Genomic DNA, 24,783 nt, shown 5'->3' with positions numbered 1-24,783 from the left:
GGACAAGAGAGACGGAAGGAGATGGATGGAGAGGGGGAGGGAGGGAGGGGGGAAGGGGGGAGAATGGTGTGGAGGAACGAGGCGGGCGGGGACAAAACAAGAGGTGTAACACCAGAGCGTGAGGATAAGAGGAAGAGAATCGACAACCGACGAGGAGACACTGCGAGAAATGAAATGATCAACTGGAGTTAAGTTTGGTCGGGAGGGGAGGGGAAAGGGAGAGGTAGCGAAAGGGAGAGGTGGCGAAAGGGAGGGGAGGTAGGAGAATGGGAGAGAAGGGGAGGGGAGGGGAGGGGAAGGGAAATGAAGGGGAGGGGAGAGGAGGGGAGGGGAAAGGGAGGGGAAGGGGAGGGGAGGGAAAAGGGAGGGGAGATGAAGGGATGAGAGGGACGGTGAGGGGAGAGGAGGAAGAAGAAGAGAGCGATGAGGCGGGGTGGGGGGCGGGGAAGGAGAAGAGAGTTTCAGAGCCCAAGTTTGTTTTGGAGGGAAGTTTGCGTTGAAGGCGAAACTATTGAATCTCCTTCTCCTTTTCCATCCTTCTCCTCCTCTCTCCCCTTCTTCTCTTCCCTAACCCAGTCCCTTACTTCTACTTAGGGGCACCATAACTATCTAACTATCTAACACCTCTACGCAAGTTCTCCATCTCGGTCTCGTGTCAATTTCTTTCTTCCTCTTTTTCTTCTTTTTCTTCTCACGTCTGCTGATGAGGTTGCTTACAACCTCAAGTCTTCTTCTTGACCAAACGTGGTCCGAAACGGGACTAAGATGATCTTATCAGGGTCTTCAAGAGGCGGGCAAACTCTCGGGGACATATGAAACTGGCACAGTATGGTACACTGTCATGTTCTGGAGCTTTTGGTGTTCAGGGAAAACGTTGTGGTTCGTTGTGCCTATTATCCGCCGTGCGAATTTCGGCGCCACGCTCAAGACCCGGAAGTCTCCTCCACTTTTTTGTGGCTGGCGGTTCCCACCAAAAAGTGGAAGGCGTGCGCTGCCCCCCCACCACCCTCTCCTCCACCCACACATTTAAATTTGCGGTTTTTGTCGCCAGGCACCAGTGGTGAACCACGTTACGGATGTGGTGGAAGAAACTGACCCAAACTCCACTGTTTATATGAGTACATATATATACATGTATATACAGAGCTGGGTGCGTTCCTCGGTGCGTTCCTAGGTGTCCTGACTGGCATGACTTTGCTTAGGGCACCAAAGAACGCATATAGGAACGCACCGAGGAATGCGCCCAGCTCTGTATATATATATATATATATATATATATATATATATATATATATATATGTATATAATACATGTTTGCGTGTGTATGTGTGCGTGTGTATGTGTGTCTGTGTGTGTGTGTATGTGTGTGTGTGTACACAATTTCTTATTAAATAAACTGCCAGTTTGAATAAACGTGTACTCTACGACACGCTACGCTATTGCTGGGTCACGTGTCCCTGTTACGGGTTGACCACTAATAAAAGCTTATCGGACTTATCTTAAATGTCAACACGGGGGTATCAGATGGCTTAACTGGCGCTGTGTGATAAGGGACGGCGGTGAGAGATGGGCACCCGTCCGCGCGCGAGGGGGACGATAACCCGATGAAGACCTTTGTAAGAGCCAAGTCGACTTTCCCGTCCATCCCGTCCGTGTACAGTTGCCTCCAATTCCACGGCGATTTTTTTTTTTATCTTATTTTATTTTGTTTTTATTACTATTATTATTTTGTTATTATTAGTTTTTTACTATTGTTGTTGTTGTTTTTATTATTTCATTCAACGCCGTTGTTATAGACAGGCAGGTCTCCGGTCGAGAAGTTTTATCGTTATAACTCGCTAAGTTAGCTCCAGAGGTCCTGTGGCTGAACTTAAATATGTACAAGTAACTTCTTTTACTCAGGCAGTAACAATGGTAACCTCTACAGGAAATTTTTCAAATTCAGACACTTCCAATATCCCGAGGAAAAAAATTGAAAATACACTACTAAATTAGAAAGAGCTTCTAGTATCTACGATTTTTAAGATTCTGGGTTTTTTGTTCCCCCCAAAAAACAAATCTAGCTGTGCATTCTTTATAAATATATTTTCTATTGGAATTTCTTCTTTTACGAATTAAATCCCATTCAGTTTCATGAAACAGGTCCTAAACTCGTTATCAATGTCATATCTAACTACATTTAGTAACTGCGACAAAGTTTTCGAGTGCTTTGGTTCCACGCCAGGAGGCACTTAATTGTGACCGCGAACATCACGTTAGCCCCAACCAGAAGACTGTGACTACAACGAATTCACCGTCACCATATCGATAAAGACGTCTTTCTGTATCAAATTCAAGACACCACAACATCCTTTAAACAACGCGTGGCCCCCACTACAATAAGCTGGTGCATCGTATACCATTTCACAGATGGAAACAGCGGTAGTTCCTGTAGCTGGGGTGTATTTAGAGAAATCTTCACAGGGTTAGGACGCCTCGGTTAAAAATCTCGTAAAACGAGACAACCGCCCGGCTTCGCGGTCACTGCACGCTGATCTATCTAACACGACTTCCCGGAGTACCGTCATGGTGGAAATAATGATCATTCTCCCCCCGTCGCTTCTGAAGGTTCCTCTTGGTTTACAGTGCATATAACTAATCCAACCGAACGTTTAGATATGATACAATATACCGAAGTAAATTGAGAGATGGTCATTCCTTTTTGACACTCTTCAGTACCGTTACGGTGGAAATAGTCGAACGGTGAAAGTTCTTCTTTGTTTATATAATCACAAAATATTTACATAAGATGCTGAGAGCAAGGCGAGCATTCCTTAGTTCAGTTTGTAACTGGAAGTGCGCAAGAAGAGACAGAGAGAGATTTAACATTGTTTAATTATTATTCTAAGAAGTGAAACAAAATAAAATTATTAATCATTTTTAAAAATAGAATGGTATGCTAGGATGTAGCATTTTTTAGGTTAAGGGGCATTTGTCTTGGGGGAAAGGATGCATACGAGAGGGCATTGGTGTTAGTATAGTTTATAATAAAAACACGCTGGTTCGCAAGCAAGCAGGCACTCGCAAATGCATACACACACAACAAAATTTGCACATGGGAGAATAACATATGTACATAAACGCGCACACATGAAAACAATATCACACGCACACAAACACACACACACACGCGCACAAAACACACCTTTATATACGCACACAATATTAAATATATACATATATGTACATAAATATATACTGTATATACATGAGGATGAGAGAGGGCGAATGCAAAGGACTGGCTTGGGTCAAGGGAAGACAATGGAAAGTATGAACAATAAAGAGGGAGAAAGTCAATAAATTCATGACTGAACTTTGAGGATGTAGCGATGGAAAGGGTTTTCAGACATTGGGTAGAGGAGATACACTTATCTTCAGTGAGGGAAGAGGTTTGTGGGTAGAAAGGAGCGTGTCATGGGAGGGACAAGACGTAAACGGGGAAACCTAAAACCTAATAGAGATAACTCCCAAAGATAAACTCCCTTCGCTACCTTGACATCACCTGGACAAGTGTTTCTCAAACTTTCTAGCTTTGTTGATCCCCCTTACGTCGACTTATATGTACAGGGAACCCCTTGATATGGGATTAGAGAGGATATAGTCGTTTTGGATTTCTATGTAAGAATTGTTATGAGAGACGGAACTAGCCGGGAGAGAGAGAGAGAGAGAAAGGACATCCCGATATACACATGTAATCATGAATCATAAAAATAAAACTTAACTATGACGGGGTTAAATGTAATATGTTGAATTCCCTACACTGCGGACCCCTTGGTCTGTTTCTGAGACCCCCTGGCTGAGAAACACTGATCTAGACAATAAAATCATCTGACGTTAGCCAAAACAAAATCTGTAAGGAACATCCCCGTAGCGGCTGGGTTAAAGCCGGGAGGGGACGCAGAAATGAGGCGAGTAGCTGCAGTCGCGATGAAAGAGATGCACGGAATCAAGAAACGTGTAGGAGGAACGAACACAAAACATAAAGTACGAGTAGGCCTTCGTGGGCCGGCGAAGGACAGAAATACAGAGGCGTGACAAAGAGCAATGGACCGAAATCACTGAAGAGGCGGGGAGGTTGGGAATCAAAGAAAGGGATGGTATCCGGTGACATGAATGCCAATGTACATAAGAACATAGGAATGAAGGAGACTGCAAGAGACCATACGGCCTACACTAGGCAGCTCTGTATCCATCACCACCTGTCATCCCCATCCGTAAAGTTGTCTAATCGTTTCTTAAAACAATTGATAGTTTCAGCGCTTACTAGTTGGTTACTAAGTCTATTCCATTCGTCGACCACCCTATTAGTAAACCAATTCTTGCCTATTTGGTGGGCGGATTGGGGGGAAGGATAAGGAGATCCTGATTGCATGACTTGACAAGTAAAACTAGACAGGATACTTCGACTGTGTGCTGAGAGAGAGAGAGGTATGTTAGCTATAGTTGATGGCTTACTAGCAACGTTCCCTCTAAGATGTGCACACACTAGGTTTTTAAATGATATTAAAATCCATTCAATAAAGAAGTTCCACCCAAACATCAACTTATAAAATTCTCTAAAAATATGGTAACTTGCCAACCGTCAAACCAATAATGGGAGGTTATATGTAATACAAACTTACAAATAGTGCGTATTTGCTTAAATGATTAGATGGTGATTCGCATGGATGTGCACATACTTTTCGGAGTAGGCAAAGTTTGCGCACAGGCAAATTTCTGCTCACTCCCACAGCAAAAAAACACACACACACGAGGGAACATTGCTTACTAGCATCTATATGCTTAGGCTAATATTTCCCATGAGGTGATGGACAAGTAAAAAGCAACGAAGAAGTCATCAATGCATTATACTTTGAGGGACCAGAAAAATAGACCGCTGGATATGAACACGCTTTGGGGAGTAGGTCACTGGATAACGACGAAATAGAAGCGGATATGTGATCTATGAATTAAATAAGGTGATAAAAGTGGGTTGGATGGTGTGTGAAGAGGGGAGGAATCAAGGTGGATAAAAGTGGAGTAACTGGGAAAGAATGTGTGTATTTAAAGACTTGTACGTACGCAGCTGTGTGTGGAGATCGAGAACATTGTCCTCGCTCTCACTTTGGTTTTGGGAGTGACGTGAAAAGTGACATTAAGAAAAAAATAATACACGCACACACGCGCAATCTGGGTGTGTGTGTGCGTGTGTTATGTATGAAATAAACATCCACTTATATATGAATAATTCAAACTGGCCACAATTTTTTTTCTCTAAAATATTATGGGAAAAGGTTAATGACCTTTGAACTCTTGACCTGTTCAAATTTTCAAGCATTCAAAAATTCAAACAGTTTTAATTCTTTTCTGGAATTTCAATCACAGCAACTCAAACGGCAAGCACAACCAAGTGAAGAATTCGGTCAACTTATATTCTTGGCGTTTCGCACTTATGAAAGAAATCTTACGTGGCAAACATTAAAAGTTTTAGCAACGACGCGAAGGCCGGTCCTTACCTGACCCACGAGAAGGCCTTCCTGATCGTCCAGGGCCCCTTCGACGCCCTTGACAGGAACCGTCCTGCCCATGAGAGGCACCGAGAACTTGTAGGGCCTCTCGAGGAACTCGGGGTCGTGGTCGTTCTCGTCGAGGACATTGACGATGACGATGGTCGTCGAGGACAACGGCGGGTTCCCGTTGTCGGTGACGGTGACTTCGAGGCCGTGCTCGGCCTGCTGTTCCCGGTCCAGGCGCCTCACTGTCGTCCGGATCTCTCCTGCAGGGGGAATACACGAAGGGGTCAGTAAACTGTTGGGCTATTCGAAGTGCATCAAAGAGCCTACTGGGATCAAATTGGAATACTTGAAGAGCGTAGGGAACCTGCTGGAAATCTCGAAGTACGTCACGGAACCTGTTGGAATACTCGAAGTGCGTCAAGAAACCTGTTGGAATGCTATAAGTGCGGCAAGGAGCCTGCTGGAATACTGGAATACTTGAAGAGGGAACCTGCTGGAAGTCTCGAAGTGCGTCAAAGAACCTGCTGGAAATCTCGAAGTGCATCAAAGAACCTGTTGGGTTACTCGAAGTACGTCAAGGAACCTGCTGGAATACTGGAATAGTTTAAGAGCGCCAGGAACCTGCTGGAAATCTAGAAGTGCGTCAAAGAACCTGTTGGAATGCTCGAGGTGCGTCCAGGAACCTGTTGGAATACAGGAATACTCGAAGAGCGCCCGAGACCTGCAGGAATATTCGAAATGCGTCAAGGAACCTGCTGGAATATTGGAACACATGAAGAGCGTTAGGAACTTGTTAGGGAACTCGAAGTGCGCCAATAATCTTATGCACTACTCAAAGTGCGTTAAGGAAATAGCAATTACATTCTTGACTGCCGCCAAGCGATTTTATTAATTTGTGACACAATTTACGATGTGTATGGCGCGGGTGGAAAGACGAAGCGCAGGAGCCTTAGTCTGAGTTTATTCCAGAATAGTTTCGTAGATGAGATTTCTCAAAGTAATGTGTTTCCTCTTCTCACACATGTCAACCTGTAAGGATGGCTCAACACACACACACACACACACACACACACACACACACACACACACACACACACACACACGCACAAATACTGTACACATATATATATATATATATATATGAGTGTGTGTGTGTGTGTGTATGTAATATAATACCTGTAGTGTATAACCATTATCTATATAACTGTAATATAAAAGATTGGAGCTACGCTTGTGGGATAGTCTGGTTTATATTAATTAATGTTGAACAATGGCTGCTATGAATGTAATTGCTGGAATAGCTTGACCTCAGGTGAGCAACATCGCCTGAAAGCCGAGAGGCAATAAGTGAATAATACATGAATTACTTAAATAAAAATTTAGTCGGTGTTGCGTTGAAGATGATAAAAATAATTCATTTATTTTATCATTATTATTATAATTACTATTATTATTATTATAATTCTTATCATCCACAAAGATGAATTTATAGCCAAATGTTGGAATACTTCACTTTATAACTTGATTCACCCATTTAGATAAACACCTAAGCAAGATGCTGTAATGATTATCATTTATCTTATATTATTTGTTTTTGTTTTGTTATCATTTGTGTATTTGATTCTCATTTATTATTAGTTATATGTCAATTTATTATTATTTACTATTTATCTGCTTGTTTATTATTTAACTATACCTATGCATTTATTCATGTATTTTATTTGTTATTTACATTATTATAGTTTTTATTTATTCATTTATTATTATGATTTTTTTCGCATCCGGCTTAGATATGGACTAAAAGGTCTCCTGTCGGCATGCTCCGCCTTTGTAATCCTTTGTAAGATTAGTAGTGTTAAAACGTGAGTCTTATCAGACTTCTCTACCAAACTTCACCCAAGTGTTACATTAAATAAAGAAAACAAATAGGTTGTAAATATAACAGGTAAACCGATGAAAATAATTATGTAATAAGGGAACGTAAATACATCGCTTTCGAGTCTAGCGACTTCTTTAGAGAAAAGGGTTCCCTAAGTTCTGACATCCTCCACGGGGATGTCGCCTAGATGAAAGAGACTGACATTAAGCGAAACAAAATGAAAAATTAATGCAAGAGGTTATACATAGATCGACTAACCCAGTGATTTTCAATCTTCAAAGGAGCCATCATAATAATTTAGGGTGATGGACAAATAAAATACATAAATAAATCATATATATTTATATAATGTGAGGAATCTGGAAAAAAAAATGATCACTCTGTCCTGGCAGAAGAAATATAAGATAATTATGATTGTGTATACATTGTGACGAATGTGGATAGGAGGTAAGGGAACACGGGCTGAGGGAAATACTTTTATTCCTGACTAGTTTCGCCTGAGTGGCTTCTTCTGAAGAAGCCACTCAGGTGAAACTAGTCAGGAATAAAAGTATTTCCCTCAGCCCGTGTTCCCTTACCTCCTATCCACATAATTATGATTGTCAACTTTGTAACAAAACAAAGGGTTTCTCCACATAGACATTCCATTGTTATTATTATTATTACTTTTACCTTTTTGGGTGGGGTAGGATTTGGGAGAAAAAATGAAGGTACATTTGAACGAGTCGCCAAGGATTAAATGCACCTATTGAAAATACTTTTATGAGTGATAATATTGTATTAGAAAACTTAAATCGTTAACGTCCAAAGACAACATTATAGAGCCACAGACGAATTAATTAATGTGAGAAATCTTCTCAACATCTACAATTACTTTGAAATTTAGATAAAACAAAATGTTTACGAAGGTATGGGTCGCCATGGTCGATCTGGACAGGATTTTTGGGTGTCTGTGTTGAAAGGTTAGAGGGGGTTTAGACGATCTAACGGTTCGACAGACACGTGTTTAAAGTGATGTGTGAACGTGTGAACGGGGTATTTGGGGTTTAACCAACGTGTTCGACAACCAAATACCCCGTTCACACGTTCACACATCACTTTAAACACGTGTCTGTCGAACCGCGTTCGACGAACCGTTAGACCGTCTGAACCCCCTCTTATGAAGCACTGCATTGGACTAATGCTTCCTCTATCAATGGGGGGGGGGGTGCCACGGAAATTAATGAAATACTCTTGACGACAGCCACGGTGCAAGGAAGAGTGCCACCCGGCGGAGAAGGGGTTAAGAGCCAATCTTGGCACTTGTGTGGTCTGGTGCCATTGTCCGCTGCCTCAATGGCGGCAGGGCAATTAACGAGTGACGAATTGCGACGGGGGGGGGGGGGGGTTCGGAGGTGGGGAGAAGACAGCGTATCATAAATACGGTGGATCGGTTGCATAAAGGAGTGCCAATATAGCGACAGGGTTGAACCTCTTTGAGGTCCTAGAGGGTCCTCGTAAATCTGAATGGAATCATATATAGCCTATAAAAAAAGAGAAAAAAGTTTCTACTAAGATAGAAAAAGGGGCTAGTATGTTGTAGTTGCCTTCTAAGGGGTTATTGTGAAGATATATTTATCCCTAAGATTATCAAGTTTGGTGGGCAGTGAGCACCCTCTCCAAAAGATGGTCTTTTTCCAAAACTGAATAAAATCGCTTGGCGTCAGCTGAACAAAATCAGTAAAATGCGTCTCTGTTGGGATTGAGACGATTTAAACCCGGTTGCCACCCGCCTTCTCGGAAGAGGGCTTTCGAGTCATCTTCAGGGTCGAATTTTTTGGTTATGCATCAATACTCAAATGATACCCATTGATATATATATATATATATATATATATATATATATATATATATATATATATATATATATATATATATATATATATATATATGTGTGTGTGTGTGTGTCTGTGTGTGTATGAAATGTACAATATGCACACTGAGTTGAACACGACAGTATGTTCAGTTACTAATACTCTTCCAGATATTTTCAATTTTATTGACTACAGTCCTTACTTCCGGAGGATGAACAAAGAGAAGTTTTCCAATATCTTCCATTTTATTTGGCGTTTCAACTACAGGGAGACATCTTCAGAATAGTAAATTGCGCCTACACCCTATTCCCTTTTTTCTCCCCTCTTTTCTGGTTCTTTTTATTGGTTACCTTTTGTAAAGAAAAAAATCTGTATTCCCTGAAGATGTCTTAATAGACGAAAACGTTTGGATAATGGTTCTTTTTCCCCATTAGATTTCAGAAAAAAAAAATATATATATATATATATAGCCTCGTTATGGGCCAATTTTTTTTTATGGGCCTACTTTATCATTGTTACTCACTGTAACTGAGGCTGGGGATGTGCGTCTTAATTCCGCACTGATGAATGTGCTTGTGCTTATGTGTGTGGGTTTGTGTGTGTCCGTGTTTGTATATGTGTGTGTGTGTGTGTGTGTGTGTGTGTGTGTGTGTGTGTGTGTGTGTGTGTGTGTGTGAGAGAGAGAGAGAGAGAGGTATGTTTTATCATTATGCTTCAGTTTTGCTTTTTCACATTCTGCCCCCCCCCCCCTGAAGATTATTGTTAATTGCGGTTGATAACGGGAGTCATAGCTTGGGTTTGTGGCTCTCATTTCTTCGGGATGAGGAAAGGAAATCTTCGCCCGGACTGGGAAGCAAGGACGGAAAACACCTGCATTGAGTCGTTTCGCATTTGGTTGGCGGTGATTTGTTGGGGGGAGGAAGAAAATCGCATGAAATTCCCTTTGAGTAATATTCGCTGCAAGCGGACACATTAACATGAATGAATGAATGAACGGGGAAATGATGAACCATTACTCACCGAACTATGATAATTGAAATGAATAATGGAAACCTAGCGCCCGAAGTCTGAGAATTACGAACCAGCCATCTGGCAACATCAGTGAAGAACGTTCCCGCCAAGTTGAGATAAACGGAGAAGGGATGTGCACTTTTCATTCTGGTAATATCAAATAGGCCCCTCCCACTTCCCTGGTCCTGGCTTGTGATTGCCCCGTGCGTCTTCCTATTGCAGAATTTTTAATTTCGTATGCTACACGTTATCCAATCACAAAATGACACGTCAGGCTGGTGGGCGGGGCCAGTTTGATAGACATCTTAAAAACGACTTTAAATTGGTCTGATTTTTTCTTTAATGATGATCCTTCTACAGGTAACCTTTCTTGTTTGTTTATCTACTTTAATTTATCTAATTATGTTCCCCCTTAATAAAGAGGAAAGGACCTTTGGTACATGTATGTACTTATTGTACAGGGTGGTCCGAATTTCTTGTTACCCCTACCGATTGAGGTACAAATATTACAGTAATACAAAATATATGTCCTGGATTCAGTTTATTTACTGTGAGAACAATAGAACGAAATAAGAACACTAGAACAAAATGTTCCCATCGTAGTATTGTCATCTTCGGAGGAGCTGGCTTGCCGAATCTTTCGGTGACGTCATGTCGCCTGAATGCACACGATTATGTGCCCATACATTTACAAGCAGCCTGAATCCAGGGCATGTATTTTGTATTACTGTAATACTTATACCTCTATTGGTAGGAGTAACAAGATATTCGGACCACCTTGTACTTGTTTTTCCCTATTTGACGAATAAAGATAATAACCCTGTGCATCCATATGTGATGATTTGGTTTAACGTCGCGAAGTCCCGCTTATCAGGAAGCTAGGACTGTGCCCCTAACAGAGGACTTTGTACCGTGGAATGTAATGAACCATGACCTTGGTTCAACTCGCAAGTGGCAGGTTTCGAACTATCGTCACGACCTCAGGAGTATACATATACTGCACATGCATACCCGACACATAAGTGTAGACATAGAACTCTCTTTCTCACACACACACACACACACACACACACACACAAATAAATACATACATAGTCGACCCATAATTAAGCGCCCCACACAAAGCTTCGTGGATCCCCTTGTATAAGTAGCGCTTGCAAATTTTACGCCAATTTGCACAGCCAATTGTCTTTTTATTTTGCATCACAACGCATGAAAAGAATCGCCGATCAACAGGCCTCCTCTCAGTGCTCTGTGATCGTCGTTATCGTTGTTGTTGTTATGTTACAACTGGATTCGTGATGCAGAAACATAAATAAAAGACAACTATGTACTTATATATACTGTATATATATATAATTACAAGGATAAACTTAAAAAAAAAACTAATACAGGGGTAAAACTCGGTTTTTCATTAAAGCTTACGGCAAGATTTACGGACGGGAGGGAAGGGTAGGGAGGGGAGGGGGAGGGGGCACCTCGATCCCACTGCCTATCCATTTCAACAAATCGTTTTGCCAATAATACGTTGGACAGGAGACTGGACTACCCAAAAAATAATGATAATGATAATAATAATAATAATAATGCATATACCAAAGGCTTTTCCCCCCTTACAAGGGAGGCAGCTAAAAAACAAAGGCATAAAAACCACTCCCACCCATTCCACCCCGAACATACTCCATTCCCCTCTACCCTCTTCCCTTCCTCTTATATTGGCACCTCCTGGATGACGGGTCATCCCTGCCCACCGCCATGGGTCAGAAGCAAGACCGCAAGACACAGCACATCCACAGCAAGGCCGCTTCATTAAATCGGCGACCCCCCTCTCCGTCCCCTCATGCAGAAAAGGAGAAGACGGGGGAAAACCCCTTCGGGCTGCGTTACTTTCTCACACTCACTCCCTCGCCCCCATCCCCCCACTCCCCCTCATGCATCACAGTATCATCCATACACAACCCTTCACCATTCACCCCATCTTCTGTCCTCTCCCATCCTTCCTCAACAGACATTCCCCTCTTTCCCAATGCTCCTTTTACTCCATCCATTTCATCCTAGGTCGCCCCCTTACGTTCACTCCTTCCACCTCTGCCTTCCACACCACTTTTACTAACCTTTCTTCGCTCATTCTTTCCATGTGTCCAAACCATCCCAATACTCTTTCATCCACCCTATCTCCCAACTCCCTTTCCACCCCAGTTCTCCTCCTCACCTTCTCATTTTTCACTCTATCCAGTCTAGTAACCCCTATCATACTTCTCGGGCACCTCATCTCAAACACATGCAAACTCCTCTCTTATGTTCCATGTTTCTGCCCCGTGTAATGCTGTCGGCACAATCACTACTTCATACAATCTCCTCTTAGCATCCATTCCCAAATGTCAACACTACCACTACTACTAATAATAATAATATCATAATAATAATAATAACAATAATAATTATAATAACAATAACTCCCATATGAAACGTCGATCGATTTCCCCTTCCGCCTGCAAGTTTGTCTCTCATAAGAATCAAAATCGGTTGGTATTGTAAACATCGTTTCAGCGGGTCTATCGAAAAAACGAGACTCGCTCAATGGCAACACTTCCATGGATGGGACTGTTGCCATACAAAAGAGTTTCGTTGACTTTGTCAAAGAGGCAGCGATGGAGGCAAACGCCAAGAGATAGCGCATAGCTACACGCGACCTTCTCCCATAAGTCCTGTCTATCGTCCCTGGCAAGCTCCCAACCGGACGCCCAATCCATCTGCAGTCTCCATGCAGATGACGGTTTATCTGACGCAGATTCTCCTTGTCCTCGTTCATAGTACAAAGCTGATAATGATTATGATAAAAATTATAACAGCATCATTAATAATGATGATAATAATAATAACTATAATAATGTTAATTATGAGCATCTGTAAATCTACTGAGCCAGTTTAAGAATTAGGATTAAAAAGGATACTTTTAGTTTTATTCAAACATTAGATCCGTGTTAGAAAGCTCGCTTTTATACAAAACACGTTTATCCTCGGGACGATGAAATGACAAGAAAAAATAAAACATTAACTGGACAAAAATACCTCTTGCGCCTGCCCCTGAGGACATTAGTGCCTTGTTGACATTTTCGTTGGAAAATAGAAATCAGAAAAGCTGCTGAATACTTCGGAAAGAAATTAAACGATATGACGTCACCAAGAAGAAAGACACCAACGACATGACGTCACTGTGAAGAAAGCCAATTCTTGGACATCAATAGGAAGAAAGAAAACAACATCATTAAGAAGAATGATGATATGATGTCACTAAGAAGGAGAACAAATGACATGATATCATTATGAAGAAAGACAAACGACATGACGTCACTAAGAAGCACGTAATAACGGGGTGACCTTGCTATGCTCAACCCGAATCGGTCGACTGTCGACGTAGACAAACATGATACCGGCGAAAGGCTTGACGACAACAAAACAACAAAGTTTGCGTTGTATCTGACATCAAGTCAAATTCAACACACATTAATTTATGAGGCAAGTAAAGCGATGGTGCCCCAAAATGTCGTCTTGTTTACAACATCCCAGGGAAACTTGCTGTACTACATTGCCTTGACAGCGAGACGAGAAATATGCTGAAAGTTCTGCTCGAAAAACTTACCATGTTACAATTGAAGACCGAGAGTTACCGATTACAAAACTGCGCTAGAATTCAAAGCTAAACTTTTCTACTACCATTAACGGATGTATTGAATTTAAGAAGACATTTGTGAAATTTCGTTTTTGAGAAAATAGGAGGAAACGTGAAAAGTCTTTGACCCGGAAAACATGTTTGGGAAATGTTCACAAACTACCGCCAGATGGTATGTCGGTTAGCCGCACTTGCCAAAAACGGACCCCTCCCCCCGACCCTCCCCAAAGCAATAGGCGACTTTAGAGTACTGTAAGAACATTCTAGAATATTATTAGAAACACTACTGAATACACAAGGCACCACGGCGACCTAATTTATATGTTGTTCTGGTTGATGACAATTTATGCACCTGAGGGGATAAAGAATGAAACCCAGATTTACTGTGTTGATACCGCTACTTTCACCATCACTGCCACCACCCATCACCACCAACACTACCACCACTACTACCAACAAGAACAAGAACAACATTTCTACCACCACCGCCACGGCCGCGCCGGCTGGCCATAATTCAATGGCCACAATGCAAGCGACCCTGACTGTATTACCTCTCGCCAGGCGGGCCGCAGTGGCCCTCACCACATTAAAGCTCTGCCGTATTTCACGGCAGGAGAGAGCGAGACTCAGTATAACTCAAGAGGCCACAAGCACGATGCACATGCTTAATACATATACTTGGTGGGAACCCCCCCCCCCTTTCCAGGCCCAATGGACCGGTTTCACAGTCGCCCGTGATTCGTTCGGGCGCTCACGACCAAAAATATGGGTCGGAAGGAGAGGGAAAGCGTGCGGGCGAATGAATCGAGGTTTTGGGGAAACGCGACTTGATTTTACGCGCATCGTTGCATGCACAACCCTCATGATCATTTTGTTTTAGTGATTCTTATTTTATTTCATTCGGTCTTTTTTGTCGTTTATGGGGTCTGGGAATGGGCATAATAAAAAAAAAGTATAATCAGAACGAGTAAAACCATTACTCCCATTACACACACTTATATATATATATATATATATATATATATATATATATATATATATATATATATATATATATACACACACACAGCTTCACCACTGGCTATGAGCTGAGCTCGGGGCTCTGTGAAACGTAAGTAAAGACGGCAGTTTACAATATATATACATATATTATATATAAACAGTATGTGCACGTAAATCACTGAACTGGAACGTGATCCATTAATATGCTGGCTACCACTTACGCAAAGGAAACACGAAATTCCCGAACGATTTTCGTATAATTCACATGCTCTGGGATATTACATTATATGTATATATATATATATATATATATATATATATATATATATATATATATATATATATATATATATATATATATATGCGCTGATGGTATAATCGTAAGCAACTCGGTCTCGCATTTGCTTAGTTGTGGGTTCGAATCCCGCACTTCTCTACGATTTCTACCAATGATTGTTACCTGATCCAACAGTATAAGCGCATAATAGAGCAAAGATGATGGCTTCGACCGCAGCTACGCGCCTCCTGGCGTAGAATCACCGCCTTGTAAGTATGTGCGTGAGATTCACCATGGTCTTGGATCACTTGGATCACGTTTTGGTCTCGTGATCGACAGCCATTTCCCTCCCGGAGGAGAGCTCAGAGCTCATATATGACCGATCTGTGTGTGTGTGTGTGTGTGTGTGTGTGTGTGTGTATGTGTGTATTCGTTTGGTCTTTGGATCACGTGTTGGACTCGTGATCGACAGCTATTTCCCTCCTGGAAGAGAGCTCAGAGCTCGTAGGTCCGATCTATGGGTAATGCTATGACCTTGCACACACACACACACACCCAACTCCCCGCCCACGAGAGTCAGAGTAACGACCCGAGGCACAGCGATACCGAAATAATTTCGGCCCTGGGCAGGATTCGAACTGGGTACTGGGAGCACTTCTACTTCCCACTTCAGCGCTCTACCAACTGTGTGTGTGTGTGTGTGTGTGTGTGTGTGTGTGTGTGTGTGTGTGTGTGTGTGTGTGCGTGTGTGTTTACCAAATTGTATTTACCTAATAGTAGTATAAAGGAAAAGAGCAACGCTCGTTGGGTCCCGTTTCCTATTCTCAATTTTTTTCTATCAAACCTAGCCTCAAATTCATGTACAGTTCCAACGTAATCTATATGCTTGATTTCCAATTACCATATTTAGATTTGAATTTGTGTATTGTTTGAAGCTGGGCTTTATCACTTCCTAAGCTATTCCAAGTATCTATGCATATATATGGAATGTTTGTGTGTGTGTGTGTGTGTGTGTGTGTGTGTTTACCTAGTTGTTTTTTATGGGAAGAGATCTATGCTCGTGGTGACCCGCTTTTGTATCTTTCAGCATCCAGTTTGATCTTAAATTCTTGCATAGTTTTTGCACTCACTGTTTCCTCATTCAGTTTGTTCCAGATATCTATCACTCTGTGTGTGTGTGTGTGTCTGTGTGTGTAATTTGCCATGGTCTTGGATCACGTGTTGGACTCGTGATCGACAGCTATTTACCCTCACGGAAGAGAGCTCAGAGCTCATATATAACCGATCTATGGGTAACGCACACACACCCAACTCCCCACCCACGAGAGTTGGAGTAATGACTCGCAGCGCAGCCCTGGGCGGCTGTGTGTGTGTGTGTGTGTGTGTGTGTGTGTGTGTGTGTGTGTGTGTGCGCGCGCGTGTGTGTTTGTGTGTGTGTGTGGTACAGAATCCTTTGGTTCCAAAACATGTTCAGACCACTGTACACAGTCATATACTTTTACCAAGTCCAATTGTATTTGACCATATTTGGGTCAAGTGCCGCACCCCACGCACTAACAATTGGGGTATCCCTTCTTCAAGTAACGACCAGTTAGCTTGACCAGAAATGGGGTGGGGGGGGAGTAGTGTGGATGAACTTGAATTAACAATGTGAATTGTATTTTACTGGTGGTCGTTGATGTGAACGCACCAAATAGTCTCCATTCACCCAGGATGATAAATAAGTAAATAGATAAATAAATAAATATATAATAGACAAATATAAAAGGCCTTGCGCAGAGATGATGTCAACTTTACTTGCAAATTTGTTTACAGACTATTTTGTGGGCTCACGTTCGCAAGTTTGAGAGAGAGACAGAGAGAGAGAGAAAGAAAGAGAAACTTGCGACTGTGTTTCCTTGTCGGTTGAGTAAAACTAACAAATAAACGGATAAACAAATACATAACAAAGTAAATAAATATAGAAATAAAATGTTGCTGCTGTGACAGAGTAGGTGATATAGTCTTGTTGGTCTCCTTAGCACAACATAATCTGTTTTCCCTAAAATAGCGTAGACTTAGAGGGGACTTGTTACAGGTCTTCCAGTTTCTAAAGGGAACTGACAACATCAAGTGACAAAAATTTCACGCTGAATGAGAATCCGACAAGAAATATTGGTCTCAAACTGTCAGGAAATAGATTTAATTTGGAAGTGGGTAGAAACAACTTCGCCAACCGTGTAGTTAATGAATGGAATAAACTTCCTGCAGAGGCAGTGCAATGTAGTTCAGTTCGAAGCTTTAAGATTCGTTTTGATAAACACCTAAACAAGATGCTGTAATATCTGCCATTTATTTTGTATTATTTGTTTGTTATTGTCTGTTTCTTTACTATTATTTGCTTGATTCTAATCTATTATTATTCATCTGTCAATTTATTATTATTTACTATTTACCTGTTTATTGTTTAGCTTCACCTATTTATTCATCTTATTATTTATATTATTAAAATTTTCTATTTATCATTATTATATATATTTTTTCGCATCCGACCTAGTTATGGACCAAAAGGTCTCCTGTCGGCATGCTCCTCCTTTGTAATCCTTTATGTCCAGAAAACATCGCTCGGATTTTGTACGAAACAAAGCGAAACAACGGACGAATATCATTGGATTCCGCGCACGAGGTACTCTCTTAATATGGCGGTTGGCAGGCCTGATTTCCATGCTCAAGTTTCCTCACGTATATATTGCCTGAGGCGTCCTTCGTTGCATACACAGTGGGAGCCAAAAGCAGGAATACCAACCTTACCGAAACATCACTTGCTGTGTGTGATTATGAAAGTCGAGGGACACGTCTGAGCAGTACTTAGGACGGTAAATTACCGATGTTGTCCAAGATGGCGTACCTCAGACGACATCGTAAAATTCATACCACCTACTTGTCATAAAAAAGGTACCCCCACCCACGCGTCATAAAATAGGTACCCCCCCACCCGTTACAACATCGATACCCCTCCACCCATGCCATGAAATGGATACTCCTAGTGTCATAAAATCAATACCCCCAGGCCATACTATAAAATCGATACCTCCAGTGTCATAAAATCAATACCACCAACCACGTTAAAATAATCAATATCGTCCACTGTCGTAAAATCAATACCCCCCCCCCCCTGGGCAGAGCAAATTTGGCTAAAAAAAAAAAAAAAAAAAAAAATCACCTTTACCCCATGTGTTCTGACTGCCTGGGCAAATGGTAGTCACTGGTGACCTTGGGATTCGAACGAGGGTCCACGAAGTGGGATGCGAGGCCGAAACCAACGCGTCTCAGCAACAAATCATTGCCTAATAAGTCACAAAATTGGTACCTATACATACCAAACAACCCGAACCCAATACTGCATAATATAAATATATCAAGAGGTATTATAACATTGATACCACCACCACTATATTTTTTATCTACACCCGTAAAACGTGTTAGATTTTATACCTCCCAATATACCATAAAATAACGCCTCCATGTCGTGAAATCGATACCCCCCTCCCCCACTGTCATAAAATCAACACCCCCCCTATGTTTCATTATTCTATGAAAACGCGAGGCAGGCATAAAATAAAAAGAAGAAAAAAATCTTCATCGTCGTCGAGTCCGCCATCTATCACCGCCTTGTCATTGGCTCAGAATTACCTGCGGACGATCACGCTGGCCGCCGCATTGTGATGCCCCCCCCCACCCACCCAACCCAAGCCCAGTGTGTGAAGACTGCCAATTTACTTACTATGATAGTGCGTCACAACGATGGCGAGTAGGAAGGAAGTGGAGGAGGAAGAGGAGGAGGAGGAAGTGGGGAAGGAGGAGGAAGTGGAGAAGGAGGAGGAAGTGGAGAAGGAGGAGGAAGTGGAGGAGGAAGAGGAAGTGGAGGAGAAAGAGGAGGAGGAAGTGGAGAAGGAGGAGGAAGTGGAGGAGAAAGAGGAGGAGGAAGTGGAGGAAAAAGAGGAGGAGGAAGTGGACGAGAAAGAGGAGGAAGTGGAGGAGGGGGAGGAGGAGGAAGTGGAAGCGACAGAGGAGGAGGAAGTGGAGGAGAAAGAGGAAGAGGAAGTGGAGGAGGAAGTGGAGGAGAAAGAGGAGGAGGAAGTGGAGGAGAAAGAGGAAGAGGAAGTGGAGGAGAAAGAGGAGGAGAAAGAAGAGGAGGAGAGGGGAGAGGATGTCGATAGTAACTGAGTATTCGTGGTTTTAAATTTTAACTGAGAACACAAGATCTCCGCATTCTGCATCAAATCTCCTGGCGGTTGCCGAAGTGGAGATCGCCTTGTGATTTGATTACATTTAGGAATGTCGATGCAGGGGGGAGGGTAAGGTGAGAGAAAGAGGATATAAACGGGTCAAGAAAGTTGTACTGTTGTTCAACAGTTGTACCGTTGTTCAAGAGTTGCACAATAGCGGACAGCGTACGGTGTACAGGAATTCCAGATAGAACGAGACACAGGCCCGCAGGCAGGCAGGCACTCTGAAGGGAAAAGAAGGGTTGGTCACAGGTGTCCTCCTGAACAAACAACGATACCATTCTGCCCCCGCAGAGGGAAGGGGGACGGGGGGGGGGGGTGGAACCAAAAGGCGAGACTTTGTTCTACCCTCAAAAAAAAAAAAAAAAAAAAAAAAAAAAAAAGGGGGGGGGGAGATTCCCCCCATACACACCTCTGCCTCTAACGAAGAGGAATCACATAACTGGAAATATATATATATTCAAATTAATACAACGAAGTGAGGTAGATGCTGTACCTTCTCCAAGGGGATATAACGTTGGTCCTGCAGTGAACCATGAGAGCTGGGCTTTTACAAACGCGCGCGCGCCCACACACACACACACACACACACACACACACACCCACACACACACACTCTCGCTTTCATTAATATGTAAATATTCCCAGGCAGAAGTCTCGTATGGGTTAGGAGTTAATAAACTATACGAGGGCAACAATGACTTACGGATGATGTGGCATGCTTTTTCGCGTCCAAAACCCCGTTAAAAGACTCTAAGATTTTTTTTATTTTGTCTAAGAGCAGAAAAAAACAAACAGATGGCCATGATTCAAGGTCGGAGGGAATTATGTAATCTCTGACCAACGGTTTGAGGCTAGAGTGCTCTAGATGCCTTGGGACTTAATCTAGAATCGAGGTTTCGCGTGTTGCGGCGGGAATAAGAGCGGGTGCGTGGGCACCAGTCGCTATGACACATCACCCCTTTCGACTCTCTCTCGCTCTCTCTCTCTCTCTCTCTCTCTCTCTCTCTCTCTTTTGAATGACAACGCACCACTATTGACAGATATACCCGAACACGAAGAATTACATAAATTTCGGACTATTCAAACCAATTCTTATAAAAGAAATACATACGACTGTGAGTTTAATCACGTCATGAATAGAATAGAATTGAAAGGCGACATCATAGCTCTTTTTTTTCAATAGAAACAACCAATTGCGTCTTTCTGGTTTTAAGTTGCCTGTAGGCGCAAAATTACCTCCCAGGTATTCAGGGCAGTGGTTCACAGACTGCAGAGAAAAATAGCTCTCATCCCTCCAGGGTAATACACACCCACCCACACGCGCACACACACATACACACGCGCACACACACAAATACACACACACACACACACACACACACAAACACACACACACATACAAAACACACACGCGCGCGCACGCACACACACACACACACACACACACACACATATATATATATATATATATTCATATATATATATGTATATTGGTCAAGAGGAAAGTTGTGAACGGAGTAGCTTTCAAAAGTTGGCACTTCCAACCCGAAAGCCAAGATTTCGTCAACCAGTTGCAAACAACTCCATACTTCATATAGATTGATGATAATGTTCTTAGTTTGACAACATTCTGTAATGTAGAATGTTCAGAGATAATAAAAGTCGTGTTCTACTCTAACCACACACGGAGGAAACACGCTCCATGTACAAAATACTGGGTAACGAAATGAGGAAATTTGGTAACCACTATCCTTTGGGGGTGGGGATCTTGGGGTTCCAATCGGTCTTATTAAGGAATCATCACGTAACCAGAGCCCATTCATCTATTACTAAATCCCAAGGCGTCCTTCCGGACGGTTTTTCTGCTCCAAATGCAACCCAGTGGTTTTCAATTTTTTTTTTTTTTTTTTTTTTTTTTTTTTTTTTTTTTTACTTTATTCCTCCTTACAAGAATTTTCATTCTTCTCCCAAGTCAAACCTCGCAAAAAAAATTATAATAATAATAATAATAATAATAATAATAATAACAAACAGCCAAATAAACAGATGAATAACATATAATAAAAATACAAAAAACAAAATGCTGATGAAGAAAAAACCCCTTTTTTTTTTACAAAGTTGACAGTCATAATTATCTTCTATTTCTTCTGTCACAACAGAATGGTGGATTTTTATATGTTCACATTCCTCACATTATAAAGAAACGTATAATTTGTAATATCAGGTCATGGCTCCCTTGGAGTGTTGTTGGGGGTCCTTATGGCCTCCCGGATTGAAAACCACAGCGCTACACAATATGCCCTCCTCTCAAACAGCTTTGAAGGTTTCGTTAACCCCAAATATTGTTTGGAAACGCTATTCATCGTTTCCTAAGAGGACGTAGCGGTGGGCAGCCTGTCATGGACGTCATAACAAGACTTCCAACGCGAAAACACAAGAGAAACGACGTCCCGCAGGAAAACCGCCGAAGACCGTACCTCTTCCGCGGGTGTGTAAAAAGGTAATGTACTCCTGGCTGGAGCCGGGCGTGCGCGCGCGCGCCCGCGCGCTAGCCTTCTGTCCAGCGTGAATTCTCGTAATAGGGAGGAAATGACCAATTAGTGCTTCTCATGCGCAAAGGGAAACCGACGCAATAACAGACGCTCGCGCCAGTTTTCCCAGTAAACAAGATGAACGAACGGCCTTCCCTTCCTCCATTCGTTATCTGCGTGACTCCAAAAGGGATGAATAGAATCGTCTGGCGGCAGGAAGGACCGAAAAGCATAAAAGATAAAGATTGTGGAAGGTTGTTATGGCGTATGTATGTGCTTGTTCACAAACAAATATATTTTTTATGGATTCCTTCTTTCACTTCTACTGACGAATTGTACATTAATTCTTTCTGCCGGCGGGCGATTTAATTCACTTAAAACCTAATTTTATTAACACACAAAGTAAAATAATAATAATAATAATAATCTGACCCCCTGATAGATCCATTGATTTCTTTCTCTCGTTGCAGAAGATACGATAAAATTGGCGTGTTGGTTTCCTATTTCATAAAAATCCAAATTCCTCGCCTTTGTTGCAGTTCTAATTGTGGAAAGAAGGACATATGTTCCCGCCCCGCTTGTGCGTCCAACTGCACTACCTACGACATGCACAACACCCGAGACCTTGGGGCCTACACAGGGCAGAGCCGCCGTGCCAAGTGATCTACGCCTAGCGCGGTGACGCGGCGAGCGATGAAATCCAACCCAATACACGCTCGCTTCCTCCCTGACTACACCGATACCTGTGCGACACATCGGAGCTATCGTCACGTTAATAACAAATGATGCTACGTCCAGTTTCCCTCGCCATCCACACAAGAAACTCCACCACCCAAAGCAAAAGAAGACTCCTTCGTTTGAAATGGACGTGTCCGTGATTTGGAGTTCTTTCCTTCCTTCCCCCACCCCACCCCACCCCCGGCCCCGAGTCCAATTCTTTAGCTAATTTTCGCAGAGGTCCTTCTTCGCGCCAATTCTTCAATTCTTCTTTCCCAATTCACACATTTTCTCTCCGTGTAAAGTTTCTTACCTCTTCCCCGATCTCCTCCTCTTTCCTCGGTCATCTCCAAGACCACCAGCCTCTACAATCGAAGTCCTTACCCGGATCCTTCCCTTCTTCGTCGTTCTCCTGCAGTATACCTCACGTTCCTATTTCTTCAAATGTTCTCATACCGAGATCGAGGACATCTGCGTCGCGAGGTGAACCTATTTCAGGCATGGGGGAGGGGGGAAGGGGGAGGGGGGAAGAGGAGGAAAGAGCTGCGTGCAGGCAGAGAGATGCTTGAGGCACGCCAATGGCATGTGTGACGTCTGCACGCGTGAACAAGGCTGAACAAGAGCAGCAACGCTCGCTCTTCTGACCACCACAGGTAGTAGGGACGGTCGGTGTTCTGTCCCCAAGTGGGTGTCGGGGTGGGGTGGGGAGGGGGGGGAAACCTGGTTGCTGGGGGATACTTCAGCAAATACAAAGGTTGACAGGGAAGAGAGGGGGAAGGGAGGAGGGGAGGGAGCTGGGAAGGCAGGTTGGTGGGTACTTGGGGAATTGGGGGCTTGTGAGGGACGTTGGGTGTTGGGGGAAGGGGAGAGGGGAGGGGAGGGGAGGGGGAGGGGAAGGGGAGGGGGAGGACAAAGACTCGCCCCAACCCCAGCATTTCTGCCAGAGCTGCGATTGGAGATTCCTCTCGTGTTTCGCCTCCCCCCCTCCCAACCACCACCCCCTCTTCCTCCTCCTCCTCCTCCTCGTCCCAATCTTCCTGTGCCCCGTCTTTTGGCTCTAAGTTAACAATGTCTTTGCCTCAATTCCCTCAATTTCTTTTTCCATTTTCCTCTCATTCTTTCCTTTCTTCTCTTCACCTCATTCGCTCCCCCCCCCCAACCATCAACTTTCGTCCACTTTCCTTCAATTTTCGTCACTGGTAGCCCTTTCCTCTGTTCTTCGCTCGTGATTAGTTACCTGTTACTATAGTTACTCGGTTACCGTTTCTTGGTTACCTAACGTGATTTTTACCCTCGTCTCTCTCTCTCTCTCTCTCTCTTTCTCGTCGTCTTTTCCTTGATCATAACCTAACTTACCAAACCTAACCTTCCATGACCTGATTTTCGAGAAAAAAATTCCACATATTTACTCTTACGTAACTATTTTTTCTTGTTTGTTTCACCTTTACTATTTTTGTTTTCAATTCGTTGTCTATCACTTCACCATATTCCTGTATTTCACACGTCAGTTTTTCTTCTAAACTTGATTTGAGCTTATTTTCTATCAATCAATCCCTATGTTCCTTCTTAACATTTACTAAAGCCAATTTAAACCTGTTTCCGTTCTCTCTTCCCTCTCTCTCTCTCTCTCTCTCTCAATTTCTATTTGTCTTCGGAATCCACGCTCAATTTTCCAACCTTGTTCGGTTTTCTTATGTAAACGTTCATGTGTGCGTGTGTGTGCGTTGCGTGCGTGCATGCGTGCGTGCGTGTGCACACAATGTGGTCGGTCTACGTCCTTCTTCTCCCATCCTTCCCCCAACATCCTTCTTATACTTCACCCGAGCTTCCCTCCAGATATTTGCATTAAGGCCAAAGACACTTCTCCATTTAGAGGAGGAGGAGGAGGAGGAGGAGGAGGAGGAGGAGGAGGAGGGAGGAAGGAGGAGGGAAGGAGAAGAGAAAGGACAATTTCCTTTGGCGAGAAGGGGTCAGAAGGGAGCCTTCCCTTCCTCCCTCCCTCCCTCCTTCCCTACATCCGCTCCTTCAGGAAAAT

At 42.9% G+C, this 24,783-nt stretch overlaps 1 protein-coding gene across 6 annotated transcripts in view; it reads right to left on the bottom strand.

The window, feature by feature from the left end:
• The window catches only part of kug (FAT atypical cadherin kugelei), a 406,977-nt gene that overhangs the window by 93,644 nt on the left and 288,550 nt on the right, over positions 1-24,783 (bottom strand). For all 6 annotated transcript variants that reach the window (XM_076200002.1, XM_076200001.1, XM_076199999.1 and 3 more), the window contains one exon: positions 5,535-5,794. In XM_076200002.1, the coding sequence (XP_076056117.1) occupies positions 5,535-5,794 (260 nt within the window). The remainder of the gene's footprint in view (positions 1-5,534; positions 5,795-24,783) is intronic.

Source organism: Oratosquilla oratoria, chromosome 16, assembly GCF_046742065.1.
Source record: "Oratosquilla oratoria isolate Oo_2021 chromosome 16, ASM4674206v1, whole genome shotgun sequence".
Taxonomy (NCBI): Eukaryota; Metazoa; Arthropoda; class Malacostraca; order Stomatopoda; family Squillidae; genus Oratosquilla; species Oratosquilla oratoria.
Note: the sequence above shows the minus strand (reverse complement) of the source record. Positions and strands in the feature narration are given on the sequence as shown.